Source organism: Thunnus thynnus, chromosome 1 (genome assembly GCF_963924715.1).
Source record: "Thunnus thynnus chromosome 1, fThuThy2.1, whole genome shotgun sequence".
Taxonomy (NCBI): domain Eukaryota; kingdom Metazoa; phylum Chordata; class Actinopteri; order Scombriformes; family Scombridae; genus Thunnus; species Thunnus thynnus.
The window spans coordinates 22978273-22992157 of record NC_089517.1 but is presented as its reverse complement, the minus strand read 5'-3'; the positions used below and the strand labels follow the sequence as shown (position 1 = coordinate 22992157).

At 39.0% G+C, this 13885-nt stretch overlaps 2 protein-coding genes across 4 annotated transcripts in view; one reads left to right on the top strand and one right to left on the bottom strand.

The window, feature by feature from the left end:
- Positions 1-5860, bottom strand: part of pax6b (paired box 6b) — a 40041-nt gene extending 34181 nt beyond the window's left edge. For all 3 annotated transcript variants that reach the window (XM_067591360.1, XM_067591350.1, XM_067591316.1), the window contains exons 1-2: positions 5604-5860; positions 357-530 (exon numbers count right to left, since the gene is read on the bottom strand). The gene's annotated coding sequence lies outside the window, so the exon portion shown is untranslated. The remainder of the gene's footprint in view (positions 1-356; positions 531-5603) is intronic.
- A 133-nt stretch (positions 5861-5993) lies between these two features.
- rcn1 (reticulocalbin 1, EF-hand calcium binding domain) lies at positions 5994-13355 on the top strand. Its single transcript, XM_067591371.1, has 6 exons — positions 5994-6474; positions 7435-7628; positions 7726-7904; positions 10430-10490; positions 11408-11607; positions 11924-13355. Exons 1-6 carry the CDS (start codon positions 6254-6256, stop codon positions 12029-12031), a joined length of 963 nt encoding a protein of 320 aa, XP_067447472.1. The 5' UTR covers positions 5994-6253; the 3' UTR covers positions 12032-13355.
- The last annotated feature ends 530 nt before the right edge of the window (positions 13356-13885 follow it).

Below are 13885 nucleotides of genomic sequence, written 5' to 3'. Positions count from 1 at the left end.
TTCTATGACTTATTTCCCATCAAGGATGACTCATTTTAAAATTCTTTAAGCCAGATTTATCATATGAGGTGGTGAGGAAGAGAAAATGAGCACCGGCATGAAGAAAGAAATAAAATTTAGTACTTCTGAACATCTCTTAACGTCTTCCATACATGCCACATTGGCCTTTGTGAAGACACTGTTATGGTTAGCCGGAGAAGCAAATGAAATTAGCCGCACAGATCACAAGCATCTGTTTGATGTCACTAATGATGTGTCAAGGGGGCTGCCATGTGCCATTGTTCTGATTGGCTATAGCTGCATGTCTGTATAATGTGCTAAATGTCATATTCCCAAAAGAGAGAACACAATTTTACCATTCTTTCCCAAAACTGGACCATCAATGTCAATCACGTGTGCGGCCACAGAAAGCCAGAGAGTGCCAGCTCACACACAACAAGCGCTGGTCCCCACAGTCTCATGATGACGGTCCCCAGACAGTCTACCATAACAGCTCCAGCTAATCTTCTTTTCATGGTCTTCATTACGACCTGTCGGGACATAAATTGACAGTAAATTGCCATGTTTATTAACGCAGCACTAAAACAGCATCCTTAACTGCTCTGCCCCCTCGCGCAAATGTTAACGTTTAACAGTGACCAAGAGGATCAATTAAGATGCGGCATAAAATGATGCTGCGCCCAAACAAATCTTCTCTTACACACAAACACACGCAGACACACACACACATACATCCACATACAGGGCCTCACATTCACAATTCCACCTTAATATGCCTCCTCAAACATTATGTCCTCTGTTGATGACCCCCTTTGAAGACCTATTCAGACAGACACTTGCTCGCCACATATTTGCAGCTCGAGTAACGATGGGAAGGGCCATGCTTCACGGAGCACTGCATCAACAGAGTCTTGAGTCTGAGACTTGCTGCGGCCTTTGCCATATAACACAGTAATTACTAGATCAAATCTGTTCAAATTGAGGCAACGCTGTTCTGTGATCCCTCCTATACTAATCAGCACGCTGAGGTATGGCTGTGTGACTATAAATTGCTGACTTAATTAAAACCAGGACCTCTCTGTCATCTAATTACAGGGAGAAAAGGTTATTGCTTCAATGCAATTTTCCAAATATGATTCCTTCACAGTTATTAAAGGCTCAGGCGTCGTTTATTGTTTCAGATTTTTCAATATGGAAATGGCCCCGGTGACAGACGTAATGACTCGGGGAAAACGCTTCATCTCGATAGTGGCCTGGCACGGCCATTTGTCTAAGATAAGTGGAGCGGACAGGAACGGGGAAATGTCATGGGAGGCATCCCATGATTGCCTCCACTTTACAGTTGTCATTAAACAGAGCAAAGGTTTCTTTTCTCCCATGTGGCAGCAATGAGAAGTTTATTAATCTATCCAGAATAGTAGGGGCGGTGAGTTATTATAACTATGAAAATTCACAAGGGAGAGGGAAATTGTGGAGCGGAATCGTGTGACGCGAGTCTATATATTCCCTGTTATTGTTCGTTCAAATCAATATTCTGCTTCAACTCCTTGACCGACCCTAAAATCTGAATGAAAACGGTTCTAGAGAAAGGGACACAAAACTCATATTAAGAAAAGTGCAGGGAAATCCCGAGAACGCATTGCAACCTAAAACAATTCGTAAAAAAACAGTGGAAAGAAAAATAGTGACTAATCAACTTTGTGGGAATTACAGTTCCTGAACAAAATAAAAAGGAGTAAATTAAAGTATGCCACTGTAGTTGCAAATGTCAGTAAATGTGCTAAATCCTCTCTCATAAAAACAGATGATGTAGGTAGATCTTGAGGGAAATGTTAACCAGTACTTGTATTTAAGTGTCTAAGATACATTTTTAGACATTTTTTTAAAATATTTTTTATCTATTGCATGTAATTCCTATTATATGAGAAAACAAAGGGGGCTGCTTTATCATAAGCCTCATTACTGGCATAAAGTTCAAACATTCTCTGTGTCTAAGATTGTCTGTGAACCTCCTCATTTAACATTTAAATCATGTCACAAGTTGATTTTTTTTTTCTGCTCTCTGGCTCAAAGCTGCAGTTGGGAGCTTGAAGGCAAACAGGAGGATGAACTCGATTATCCCTCTCTACCTTGAGCTGCAGCTCAGTTGGTCAGATGCCTGAGCATCAAATTCAATTTTGACAGAAAAAGGCAGACAACTGTCCTACTAATATCCATGAGATTCTGGCTTTATCTTATTCTTGTTCACCGTAAACAAGGAAACATTAGTTTAAAAGCTGTGAGAAGACTTATTATCCACAAATATTAAAGGAACTGTGGTAGGAATGACATATGTATACAGTATGACAATTGAAACATATTAAGGTAAATACTTTGTCTATCACCAACAAACAAACAAATCTTTTGGTCAGATTAACTTCCATAAATCTTAGTTATTTATAAGCACTTAAATATTCACATGTTCAGATCAATACTTTATGCTTAAACAACTATGAAGCTTATGTTGCACAAAAAAAAAAAAAAAAATCAGTAATTGATAAATACAATCTGGGACCGTAAGCGTGGGGCAGGAAGAGGCCACAGCAGATATATCCTGGACACTAATGCTGTGTGTCTCCCACCATAGGGTTTTCTTAATTACATTAACCAAATGCCTTCTGCAGTGTGTGTGTAATCTCATGGTTAACTGAACACCCCTGCAGCCGCCTGTAGCCGCCTGCAGCCCCCTCCCCTTTCTATTCCATAGTGAAATATTCATGCTGAAAGCCACTCTTCCCATCTACTTTCTCCCTCCAACATGATAATGCCTGGAATTGTTCAGCCATGCTACTATTGTCTGAGATCAATCCTAACTTAATAACGTTCAACATATAGGCTATACCTCAGACACAGCAAATATCATCTGGTTTTGAGCCAACAAAATTGAGTAAATTTTAATCCTAGTGAGACAATCACCACAACTGACGTCTAAATATATATATATATATAAATATAATTATATTGCTAACAGAAATTTTAATTTCTTTTTGCAGTTCAAAGGTGTGAAATGTGTCTTATCAATAAGCATTTTCTTTGAATTTAGCCTTGACTTTATAAAGTTTGTGTCAGATGTATCTCACTGGAAAAAACACTTTTGTATTTGTTCATGTCTACACAACACACTGATTTGAATTGACCAGGCAGGACTAATTTAAATACATTAACTATTCATTAATTGAATAAAGAGGCTAGTTAGCCCCAGGGCCCTTTTATAATCATAAACTGGGGTGTACTATTTATGCAAAACAGCAAAGTGCCATGTGCTGGCTTATTATGCTAATGATGAATGGCAAAATACATGTTTCTCCTGCCCACGAAGGAGGATTAGGCATGGCAGTGTCAGCAAGTTGTTTCCAGGGTACAGACTCTGCTCTTCCACATTATAGCATGTTGAGATGCGTATGAGTAATGTGATTCTTCTAGTCTTCTTCATGTAGATATGATTGCAGCCCCTCCCCATGCAAACTCTCGTCTTTTTCAAAGCATCATGTCATCAAGCGTGGACTTAACAAAACAGGACCACTTTCACACTCTCACACTGACTTTTATCTTTCAAGTTTTGTAAGTTATATTATGTTGATGAAAACTTTACATCCACTGTGGGAAAAAAATCACAGACTAGAGTTAGTGACTTGTGCTTTCCTGTATGTTTAATACCAACAAGGGATGCAGCAATACAACTTTCTCTCTCCTGATACTGTTTCCCATAAACCAACTCAAGATATCTACCGATTCTGAGTACTGATCCAATACAACGCTCTCTTTCTCACAAATTTAAAATCTCTATACCACACTGTGTGGAACTCACTGGGATCATTTTATGTAAGGTAACATGAGACCAGGGATTGCTGCAGGTTGTTTGTCAATCAACAGAAAATTAATCAGCAACTATTTTGATAATCAAATAATAGTTTTAGGCAGTTTGTTAATCAGATATGCCAAACATTTGCAGGTGGCAGCTTCTCAAACATGAGGATGTGAAGCTTTTGTGTTATACAGGACTGAATTTCTTTGGATTTTGTACTTTATCAGACAAAGCAAGACATCTGAAGACCGACCTCACTATTAAAAAATTATAATGAGCATTTTCTAACATTTTATATACAAAACAGTTAATTAGTTGAGAAAAATCATTGCAGATTAATCGATAATGGTAGCAAACCTTAGTTGCAGCTGTAATAAGATCAATATTGGATTAGTGCATCCCCATTGCTTACATGGGTAATTGTTCCTTTAAGTTCTGTGGTAACCACCACAATTTGAAAAAGGAGCATACTTTTCTTTTTTAGCTGTTTGACTTTGAGTCATTTTATTGATATTTTTTTAGTTATTTTATGGTGTATGTTAACAATTTAATGTCTCCTAGTCACCAGCATTCCTTCATCTTTGCTCTTTTAACATTAGGGACCACAAATCTTAATAAGTCTTGGACATTATAGTGTCATCCTTGACATTTAAGAGGACATGACGTGTGATTTCATGTCCTCCCTCTCATAATGTCAGCTAAACTAAACCAAAAATACTACAGGGTGACTACCGCCTGTGGACAAACTAACCAGGCTGCAAGACTCAAAAACTCAGCCAGCAATCTAAAACATGTGGTAGAGATTTAGATACAAGATTTAGCAGCTATTATAATGTTTCAAAGACAATCAATCTTACAACTCTCAGACTGTAGACTGATGAATCACCAAACATGGTGCAATGTGCTGCTGAGTGTTACTCTGTCTGGATTACATTTAACTTGTAAATGTATGCCATAGTAGTATGTTATTAACACTATGTACACAGAATTCACTTTTTTTTCTTTAAAAAAAAAAAAAAAAAAAAACACACACACACTCATAATTGTTCTTGTCTGTGGAAACTTCTGGATTATGACTTTTCCACTGGTAACTGAGGCAGTGTTCCCGAAGAGCAACGTTTATGTGTTTTTTTGTGATCTTGGTGTTGTCGAGGATGAATTTCATTTTGTATTTCATTGCCCTTTGTACAGTGACTTGAAGAATTATTTGTTTGAAAAGATCCAATTGAAAAATCCTGATTTGTTTTGGTTGTCTGAAGCTGATATGTCGAGTTGGCTTCTAATATGGAGATTTTTGTTTTGGCAAGATTTACAGGACATGCCTGGCAGCTAAGACAGAGATGACTGTACCCATCAGAACAGGACATTTCTGCCATGTAAAATGAATGCTCTGAAATCTTCTCTTTTTGAATCTGTGGAACATCTTGACTTGTCATGTTGCCATCCTAGTTATTATTGTTTAGTGTCTTGTAAGCCCATATGGGCTGGGCACCAGAAAGGTGCAGGCAGAACACTTAAATAAGCATCCATCAATTAGATAATACTTTCTCAAAAACACACACAAACGACAACCTGTGCACAGACCTGCCCGGGAAACGCCATGAGGATTTTCAAACAGGTTTTCAACACTTTCTTTGATAGGTTACAAGCTACAGCAGAGACAAGAATGTATAATGTTGCATATTTGTGGGTGACAGTGTATATTTAAGGAAATTGGTGCTTGAACCCTATTTATATCCCATACATGAACATAGCCTACCTGAACACTCGAGACATTTACACACAGCCACGCTTTCATGGCGTGTTCATGTCGGTGCGAGTGGAAACACGATGATACCGATGCAGCTCTCCCAGTTGCAGAGCCTTAACAACTGCATGGTGTCGGTAAATATTTTAACGTAGATTTTACTTTTGAATGTTCTCAGACTGACCCAAGCCGACACACCAAGAGCCGAGTTTGCGCGTCAGCTTGCAACGTGGCGCCTGAACTCTTCTCGCGTTACCGACATCCCGTAGACCAATAGCTGGGAGCCTGTCAGCGCGTGAGGCGGAGCCCTCTCTGAAACGAGCATTGTGATTGGCTGTACGTAAGGCGGCAGAAAATCCCGGTTTGGTTGCGTCCCTTTCTCAGGAAAAGGGAAAGGAGGATTGAAATCTCTTGATTGAATGCCGTAGGCGCTCCCAGCGGACCTGTCTGCGCCCAAGTGCTCCTTGCAGGTTTGGTAGTGTGGATGCGGAGCTGCTGCGACATTGTTGCAACACTAAATTTAGACAGAGAGGATTGTGAGTAGCGGTTCGAGCAGTGCAGCTGGCTACATAGCCGCTTGCTCATTGTGCAGTGTAGTGTCATACAGGCCTGTTTAGAAACACTATTTTGGCCTCAGAGAGCTCAGTTTCATCCCCTGACTGATGGACGTCTTCAGCTGCCTGTGGGTCGTGCTTCTTTGCACCACTATGGTGCACGGGAAGCCGACGTTAAGAAAAGAAAGAGTCATTCATGACTCAGACCTGAGCAAGCGAACCGACGAGGACAATAAAAGCTTCCAATACGACCATGAGGCCTTTCTTGGCAAAGAGGAGGCCAAAACATTTGATCAGCTCACCCCCGAGGAGAGCAAGGACAGGCTTAGGTAAGAAAATATTACTCTGAACACTACTGAAACACATGAGCTCATTTTCATATCGGAAAACATAATCAGACCTTGGCTCTGTCATTGTCACAGTTTTTGTAAATCACGCACACTCACTTCTCCTCCGCTGAAGTGTGTAGCGTGTAACTGTTCAGGCTCAGGACATGAAATTTTAACAACACAAGCACAAGTGCCTGAGAAAGATGTGCATGCCAGCAAATCTGCAGGGTTAGACAAAGCGGCGCATTATTATGTGACCTTCACTATTCTCACACACCGCTTGCTATAGGGTTAATTGCTTTGCCGAAATCTTAATTATAGATCTTCATTAAAGAAGCATTTGTAGGTGATGTAGTTTAAGTATAGTTGTGGGGCTGTAGCCAATCTTCTCACAGTGCTGCTGTGTATACACTGTGTGTGCTACGTGGTGTTGTGTGTGTGTGTGTGTGTGTGTGTGTGTGTGTGTGTGTGTGTGTGTGTGTGTGTGTGTGTGCTTTAAGCTCATCAAAGTGTTTCGGTGCTGGGATGACAAGTTGGCAACATGTAACACACGTTGACCAAATGGGCTTTCCTCCAAAGAAAAGTCTTTCCTGTAGTGTTGAGAGTGGGAGGAACCCTGTAACATCACAACGTGGCAACTCAGGTCTAAGAATACACCATGGCTACACTGCATTTTTCTCTAAAGAAGGGATTGCCTGCCCCTCCCACTAGAGTAGTCCCATTGAAGCCACGTCTCTTGTAGTAAAAATGGTTCCAGCAAAAATTTATTTGGTTTCTTTTTTTTCTGCCTGCTGGTAACCATAGGGTGTATTTTGGGTTGGGGGTGAAACAGCAACTGAATATTTGCGATTTTGTCATTAGACAAGGTGGCACATATTTGCTTCCATTTTTGAAACTTAACCATCAAGCTTTAAAATAACTCTAACAAATGCTCCCTGTCTTTATACTCTTTCCTAACAGTAAAATAGTGGACCGGATAGACAGCGACACAGATGGCTACATCACCACTGCTGAACTCAAGGCCTGGATAAAACGCGTACAGAAGCGTTACGTCTATGAGAATGTAGCAAAAGTGTGGACAGATTATGACCTGAACAAAGACAACAAGATCTCATGGGATGAGTACAAGCAAGCCACATATGGATACTACCTCGGTATGGGTTCACGTGTTTGGAGTGCACTGTGTCACTTTCACTCTTATTACACAGCCATTTATAAGTGTGACAGTAATTTGATTTTTATTCCTCACAGCCAACCCGGAGGAGTTTGAAGATGCAACAGATCAGTTCAGCTTTAAGAAGATGCTTCCTCGTGACGAGAGGAGGTTCAAAACAGCTGATCTGAATGGGGACTTGGCAGCAGACAGAGAAGAGTTCACAGCATTCCTCCACCCTGAGGAGTTTGACCATATGAAGGATATTGTGGTTCTGGTAAGCCTTCTGTTACCTCATGATAGTTAAGTGTGATTAGAAAATTGGGAAGACAGTAAGGCTAGTCTGTTTGTTGTCTCATTGAGTAAGCCAAGATCATAATGAGCACAAACAAATCAAATTCTATAAAGTTGAAGTTTTGTGATTTGTCTGTCCTCTAAAAAAAAAATATTTAATTCCAGAAACAGATTTGAGAGTCTGTTCAATGTGTTTAATCTGATGGGCCTCTTAGATAAATGTGCTACACTTGGATAACAACCTAGTAAAATTTTAACTCAGCCCGGAAATGATTGAGTTTCTATATTTTTTTGGAACAGGTCCAGTGGGATGGACTGACTGTCCCATTTAAGGCTCAATCTTTAAATATAAATTTGTCTTCGTGGAACAGTTGCGTGGCAAATGTTAGCAGTGATGCACTATGCTTCTGTGTTCATAAAAGTTGTACTACCCATTTGACAGAGTTAATTATTAATCGCTCATTTTTATGATGTCACTGAATGTTACCAAAGAACTGTTCAGCCGGTGGCATTTTCTCTGATTGTGGAGAATCTGGCTGAGACTAATAACTGTTCAGTCAGTTAGACTCCAGATCAGACTCAGACAGTCAGATCTCTCACACAACCGTGCAACAGTAAGATGTAGACATAGAAGGAAACATATATAGTCATTCGAAGAAAGAGACACTTGAGAGAGGATATGATTGTAGGCTAGAGTAAAGGGGCTCCTAGTACAGGTTGAGGCAGAAACGTGAAGTCATGATCTCATCTCACTGAGCGCCAACTACTCACCTTCACAGCTGCTCACATGACAAGAGTGCTCTGTTTAAATGTCAGGCTTCACATATCTACCATCTGATATCTGCTTCTGTGGCTGATATCTGCTTAAAAACACTGAGGGGATTTAGATCTTTGGTCATAGGTCTTTTTCACAGCAAACATTTTGACTTATTATAGTAGGAAAAGCACAGGTGCTGCTAATAACATTAACAATGTCTCTGTTTTGTTCAAGTGTTCCAGTAAGCCATGATAGTGTGACAGTGGGCCAGCATGCACAATGCCAGGACCCTGAGACTGAAGCAGCTAAATAGAATAAAGCCATCATTCATTTTCCTTTCAACACCTTTGCTTTCCTTACTGTGGTAAAATGTCTTCTTCAGAAAAACATCCTGCCCAACACAAGCTGCCTTCCTGACTGAGCAGGAAATCTCTGTTGATGTCATTCCGCCAAAGTCAATTGTATAGTAGGTCTGGGCAGTATTAGAGTTGTTTGACAGAAAATTAATCAGGAACTATTTTGATAATCGATTGATCTTTATAATCATTTCCAAGATAAAATGTCCCTAATTCTCTGGTTCCAGGTTCTTAGATGTGAGGATTTGCTATTTTTCTTTGACATATGTAATAGTCATTTGAAAGTCTGAAGGTACTGGACTGTCAAATGGACAAAACAAACTAATTGAAGGTATCATAGAGGGCTCTAAGAAACTCTGAATGGCTTTTTTCCACATTTTTTTTTAACATTTCATAGACCAATCAATTAACCAAAGAATCGAGAAAATGACAGAGTAATCAATAATGAATCGTTTGCTTGCATTTAACATGTTTGTCTGGATTTATTACAGTGTGACTAGTTAAAGATTCATCAGTGAACTTGATTGGTTGATTGGATGTCTGGTTGAAAGTAATCAGTTGTTGCTATTCTCAATTTGATTTAAATTTTTTCATGGGATTCAGTCTATTTACTCATTGAAAACTGTCTTGAGAGTAAATTTAGGTCAATACATTCACTTTATTGTAGGCTGATTGTATAGTATTTTCCATAATAGTAAACTATGACAGGTTTTATTACTGACTGAACTTATTATGTTGCCTGTGCTTATGAAATGCACAAAAGATCTTTTACACCGTCATAGTTTACAGGGGTCTATAGGTTTCATGTTTTTATTGAACATCTCTCCTTGTTTACACGCAGCCTTTCACAGGATAAGTGAGTATAGAAATGGATGGATGGATGTTCTTATTTATTATTAGTCAGCTATTAAACCACAGAAGCTACATGGACATTAATAATTCAGCAGGGTTCAGAGAGGGGATCTCACCTGCAGGAAAGGATGCATCCAGTGAATTGAATGTGTAGCTGCGTGCATGTGTTAATGCCCAGATGCACTGCACTTAATCAACGTGTGTGTGTGTGGTTAACTAATGATCAGCTCACACGGCAAGCCTCTAAGTAACACATTGACAAATCCAGGATATGAGTGAGACAACCATCTACCAGGGTTTAAAAAAAAAGTGTTGCTAAAAGCAAGCATAGAGCGTCTTTTAATGCAGAGGGTTTGGTTTCATCAGCAGGGAATCCTGTAATTGTAGTGTCAGTCTGCCAGCTCAGCTGTAAGCTGACCCTCATGTATTCACTCATACTGCCCGGGGCAACTTGTTTCTCTTTTATTACTCAAAGTGAAAGTTCCACTATTGATGGCCCTTGAGTCTCCCTTTAATGACATCATTAACTCATTTTGAATGCAGGAAACCCTGGAGGACATTGACAAGAACAGTGACGGACATGTGGATGAGGATGAGTATATCGGTGAGTGCAAGAAATGAATTAAAATAAATTAATTCAAATTAATTTAAAATAGATTAAAACAAAATCACTAATAGAAATTTCAGCTGTAAAATTAAAGCTCAGAAATGTGCTGTTCAGTAAATTAAGACCAGAGAGTAACAATTAGTCATACAAATATAATACAATAAACACAGCAACTTCAAAGCATGACTAAAGGTTTTAAGTTTTAACATTTCAACAACAGCTTCACATTATCCTCAGCTCTTCTGGAAGACCACTCGTAAGGGAAGAAAAAATTTTCAGCGTTTAGTTAGTCTGGGGAATAACTTGCTTGGGACTCTCAGATGTGAGGGATCTCACACATTCATAACTTAAAAGCAGATTAGCAATACAGTGTGGTGCAAGCCTATGAATTAACCACACATTAGTGAGTGTGCTCTTTATGGGCCTTGTAGCACTCTGTCCGCAGAGTTCTTTGAGTAATTATGACTATTTTTGTTGCATTTTTGGAGGATTCCTGCCATGAGAGCATTGAAGTAGCAAAGCATGCTAGCCATAAAAGGATGGTAGTATCTTAGTCTTGGCCCATGAGTTGTAATCAACCATTCGTTAAATGATAAAAGCATTCTGTTTATATTCTGCTAGTATTTATCTCCGGTACCTAATGAGCATGTTGGTTTTGTACCAAATAAGTTCTGGTTCTTTTGTACCCCCACTTTTAAAACACATTTATGGGAGCACATGAATTTATCTACCCACTACAGATCCCAATCTTGAAAATATCAAGTTACATTTTCAAAGGGGATTGATTTTAATACTTTTAATTTTAATAAAAGTATATATGAAGTATAAACTGTTTTTTTTTTTAAATATAAACATAAACTTCCATTTTTATTTGTTTCCATTCCTGTTAACGTTATGCTTCTTTGTTGTTTTAGCTGACATGTTTGCTCATGAGGATGGAGGTCCAGAGCCAGACTGGGTGAAGACTGAGAGGGAGCAGTTCTCTGACTTCCGAGACTTGAACAAAGATGGTAAGATGGACCAGGACGAGATCCGCCACTGGATTATGCCCCAAGACTACGACCATGCCCAGGCTGAGGCCAGACATCTGGTTTATGAGTCTGACCAGGACAAGGTACAATGTTTTCCAGCTTCATCAAGATGCTCAAGCCCTGTTTGTTGTCTTTTTGTGTATATAATTGGGAAGGTCAACCTGGGACCATTGTTGTTTTCCCTGAACCCCCACCCCCCCTTGTCTTGCTGCAAAACCAATCACCCTCCAAGGACAAATACAACTGAAGTTGATAAAGTTATACAGAGAAGAAAACAATGCATTTTTAATTTTATCCACATTGCTATGGCCATGGCCTGACATTCCCAAATTGTATCAACTTTTTAAAATTTTTAGCACATTGAACATTTTCTTTTCATTTTTTTCTTTCTTTTCTCAGGACCAGATGCTGACCAAAGAAGAGATCCTTGAGAACTGGAACATGTTTGTGGGAAGTCAGGCCACTAACTATGGAGAGGACCTCACCAGGAACCATGATGAGCTCTGAGCTCTTAGCACAGCTTCTGGTGTGTGTGTGTATGTGTGTGTGGGAGAGAGGAGGGTTGTTGTACACCTTTGTCTTCTATGACAGAATCATAGACTCTTGCATCTCCGCCCACCACCACTACCACCATTCCATCCTTTCCTCATAATAGTTGGACAGATATCAGTGCATTGGATTTTAAACCAACACTGTAAATATCAAAGGAGAGGAGGGATGAGGGTTGGTCCTACCACTAACACTAAGAGTCCATATCGATGGTTCTGTTTCTGACATTCAGAAGTAAAGCCAATCCCAATGGACTTACTTTCCATCGATGGTGCCTTCCAGCCGCATCGCCGGCTCCACTGCCTCAGAGATATGTGTAGTCTTTTAATAAAAACCTGTCAAAGCTGAATGCTGAGCTTTACACAAACTGTCAGATACAGGAACAGTTTTTGATAGCAATGTTAATGTGAAGCTACCGCTCATAAGATTTATTCTGATTTTATTTATTTATCAACTTACTTCTGAACTTAGGCCTGGGAGTAATGCAGTGTTAATTTAGACATTTTGTTTTTAACTGAAGACACTAATGATGTTTCTTCGTTTACAGTTTTCCTGGCCATATTACTTTAATGATATTTTTGAATTAGTTAAATGCTCTAAGAACTGTTGACAAACTGATGTTTAATGACATGGTCTTTGCACGTGTTTGGTTTTAGTATAGGCTGTGAAAGATTTTTTTTTTCTTTGTACCTAGTTTGAAATGTATTTATTGGTATACCTGAAGCCAACACTATGCTCTGTGTTAAATCTATATTGTCCTTTGCTTTGTTATCTGAGCTGTACCCTTTTACAGCTGTCAAAATGAATTAGGGTTTCATTTGGGTAATACTCCTAAATACATGAGAGGTATGTAAAGAAGTTTCCTCTCCTCACCTCTCTCATAACTCCTTGTTTACTGTTGCATCACTCCATCGGCATCTGCTGTCATCAGATGCACCAATTTTTATCCACTACATTTGGCATTGTATATATCAGCCGAGTGTTTTTTAACATACAACTTGTCAAAAATGTGTCTTTTGTCTTTTTTATGTTTTGTTTTATGAATAGTCTGTGTGACAGGTGCATAGAATTATGCAATTCATTAAAAGAACAAATTAAGAGCAGAACTTTAGGGACTTGAATTTTATGATTTGTCAAGTTAATGTCACTCAAAACCTTTTTTCCCCTTTTCCTTGTGCATTGATAGTCCACATCATAAATGGACAGAAACCCATCAACATGTCTCTTATTCCACACTACACATGCTCATCAATTGTGTCAAAATAAACAAAAAGAAAATGTATGGAGTATTTTGTGTGTGTCTGTGTGTGTGTGTTAAGCTGCAAAATATTAACATTGAGCTGGGGTGAAGTTTAGAGCTTTTAAAGGTGCCATTGGGTGCTGTAACGAAGGGACTTTGATTTGAAATTACATATCTTTTTAGTATTGCTTTTCAAAGATAGAGGCTGAACTCACTGCATAAATATGGTGTCTTTTCACATAAGAAGATTAACTGAATTACTTGAGTGGATCCACCTATCTAATAACACCTTACTATGCAGTTAAAGCAATTGCATCGTCTTTAAATGCAGCTCTGTGCTGTATTATAATTTCAAAATTATCAGTCCTGACAGCTATGACTTTATAAATCTTAAAGTGTCTACATAACAGAAAACAGTTGAATGAAGTACTGGCCTTCTGAGGTGTGGATTTACATGTACATTTTGCCATTCATAGCCTCTTTTACAACTTTATTTTCAGCAAAAGTAGCATCTCATATTTTATTCTTGAAACAGTTCAATGCAAACGCTGTTGTATGACATTAATTACTAA

What these genes read in the sequence shown, in the direction of transcription:
- rcn1 (XM_067591371.1), top strand. Translation starts at nt 6,254, where the DNA reads ATGGACGTCTTCAGCTGCCTGTGGGTCGTGCTTCTTTGCACCACTATG. An exon ending in GAGAGCAAGGACAGGCTTAG is followed by an intron (nt 6,475 to 7,434) that starts GTAAGAAAATAT and finishes CTTTCCTAACAG; the next exon opens with TAAAATAGTGGACCGGATAG. An exon ending in CACATATGGATACTACCTCG is followed by an intron (nt 7,629 to 7,725) that starts GTATGGGTTCAC and finishes TATTCCTCACAG; the next exon opens with CCAACCCGGAGGAGTTTGAA.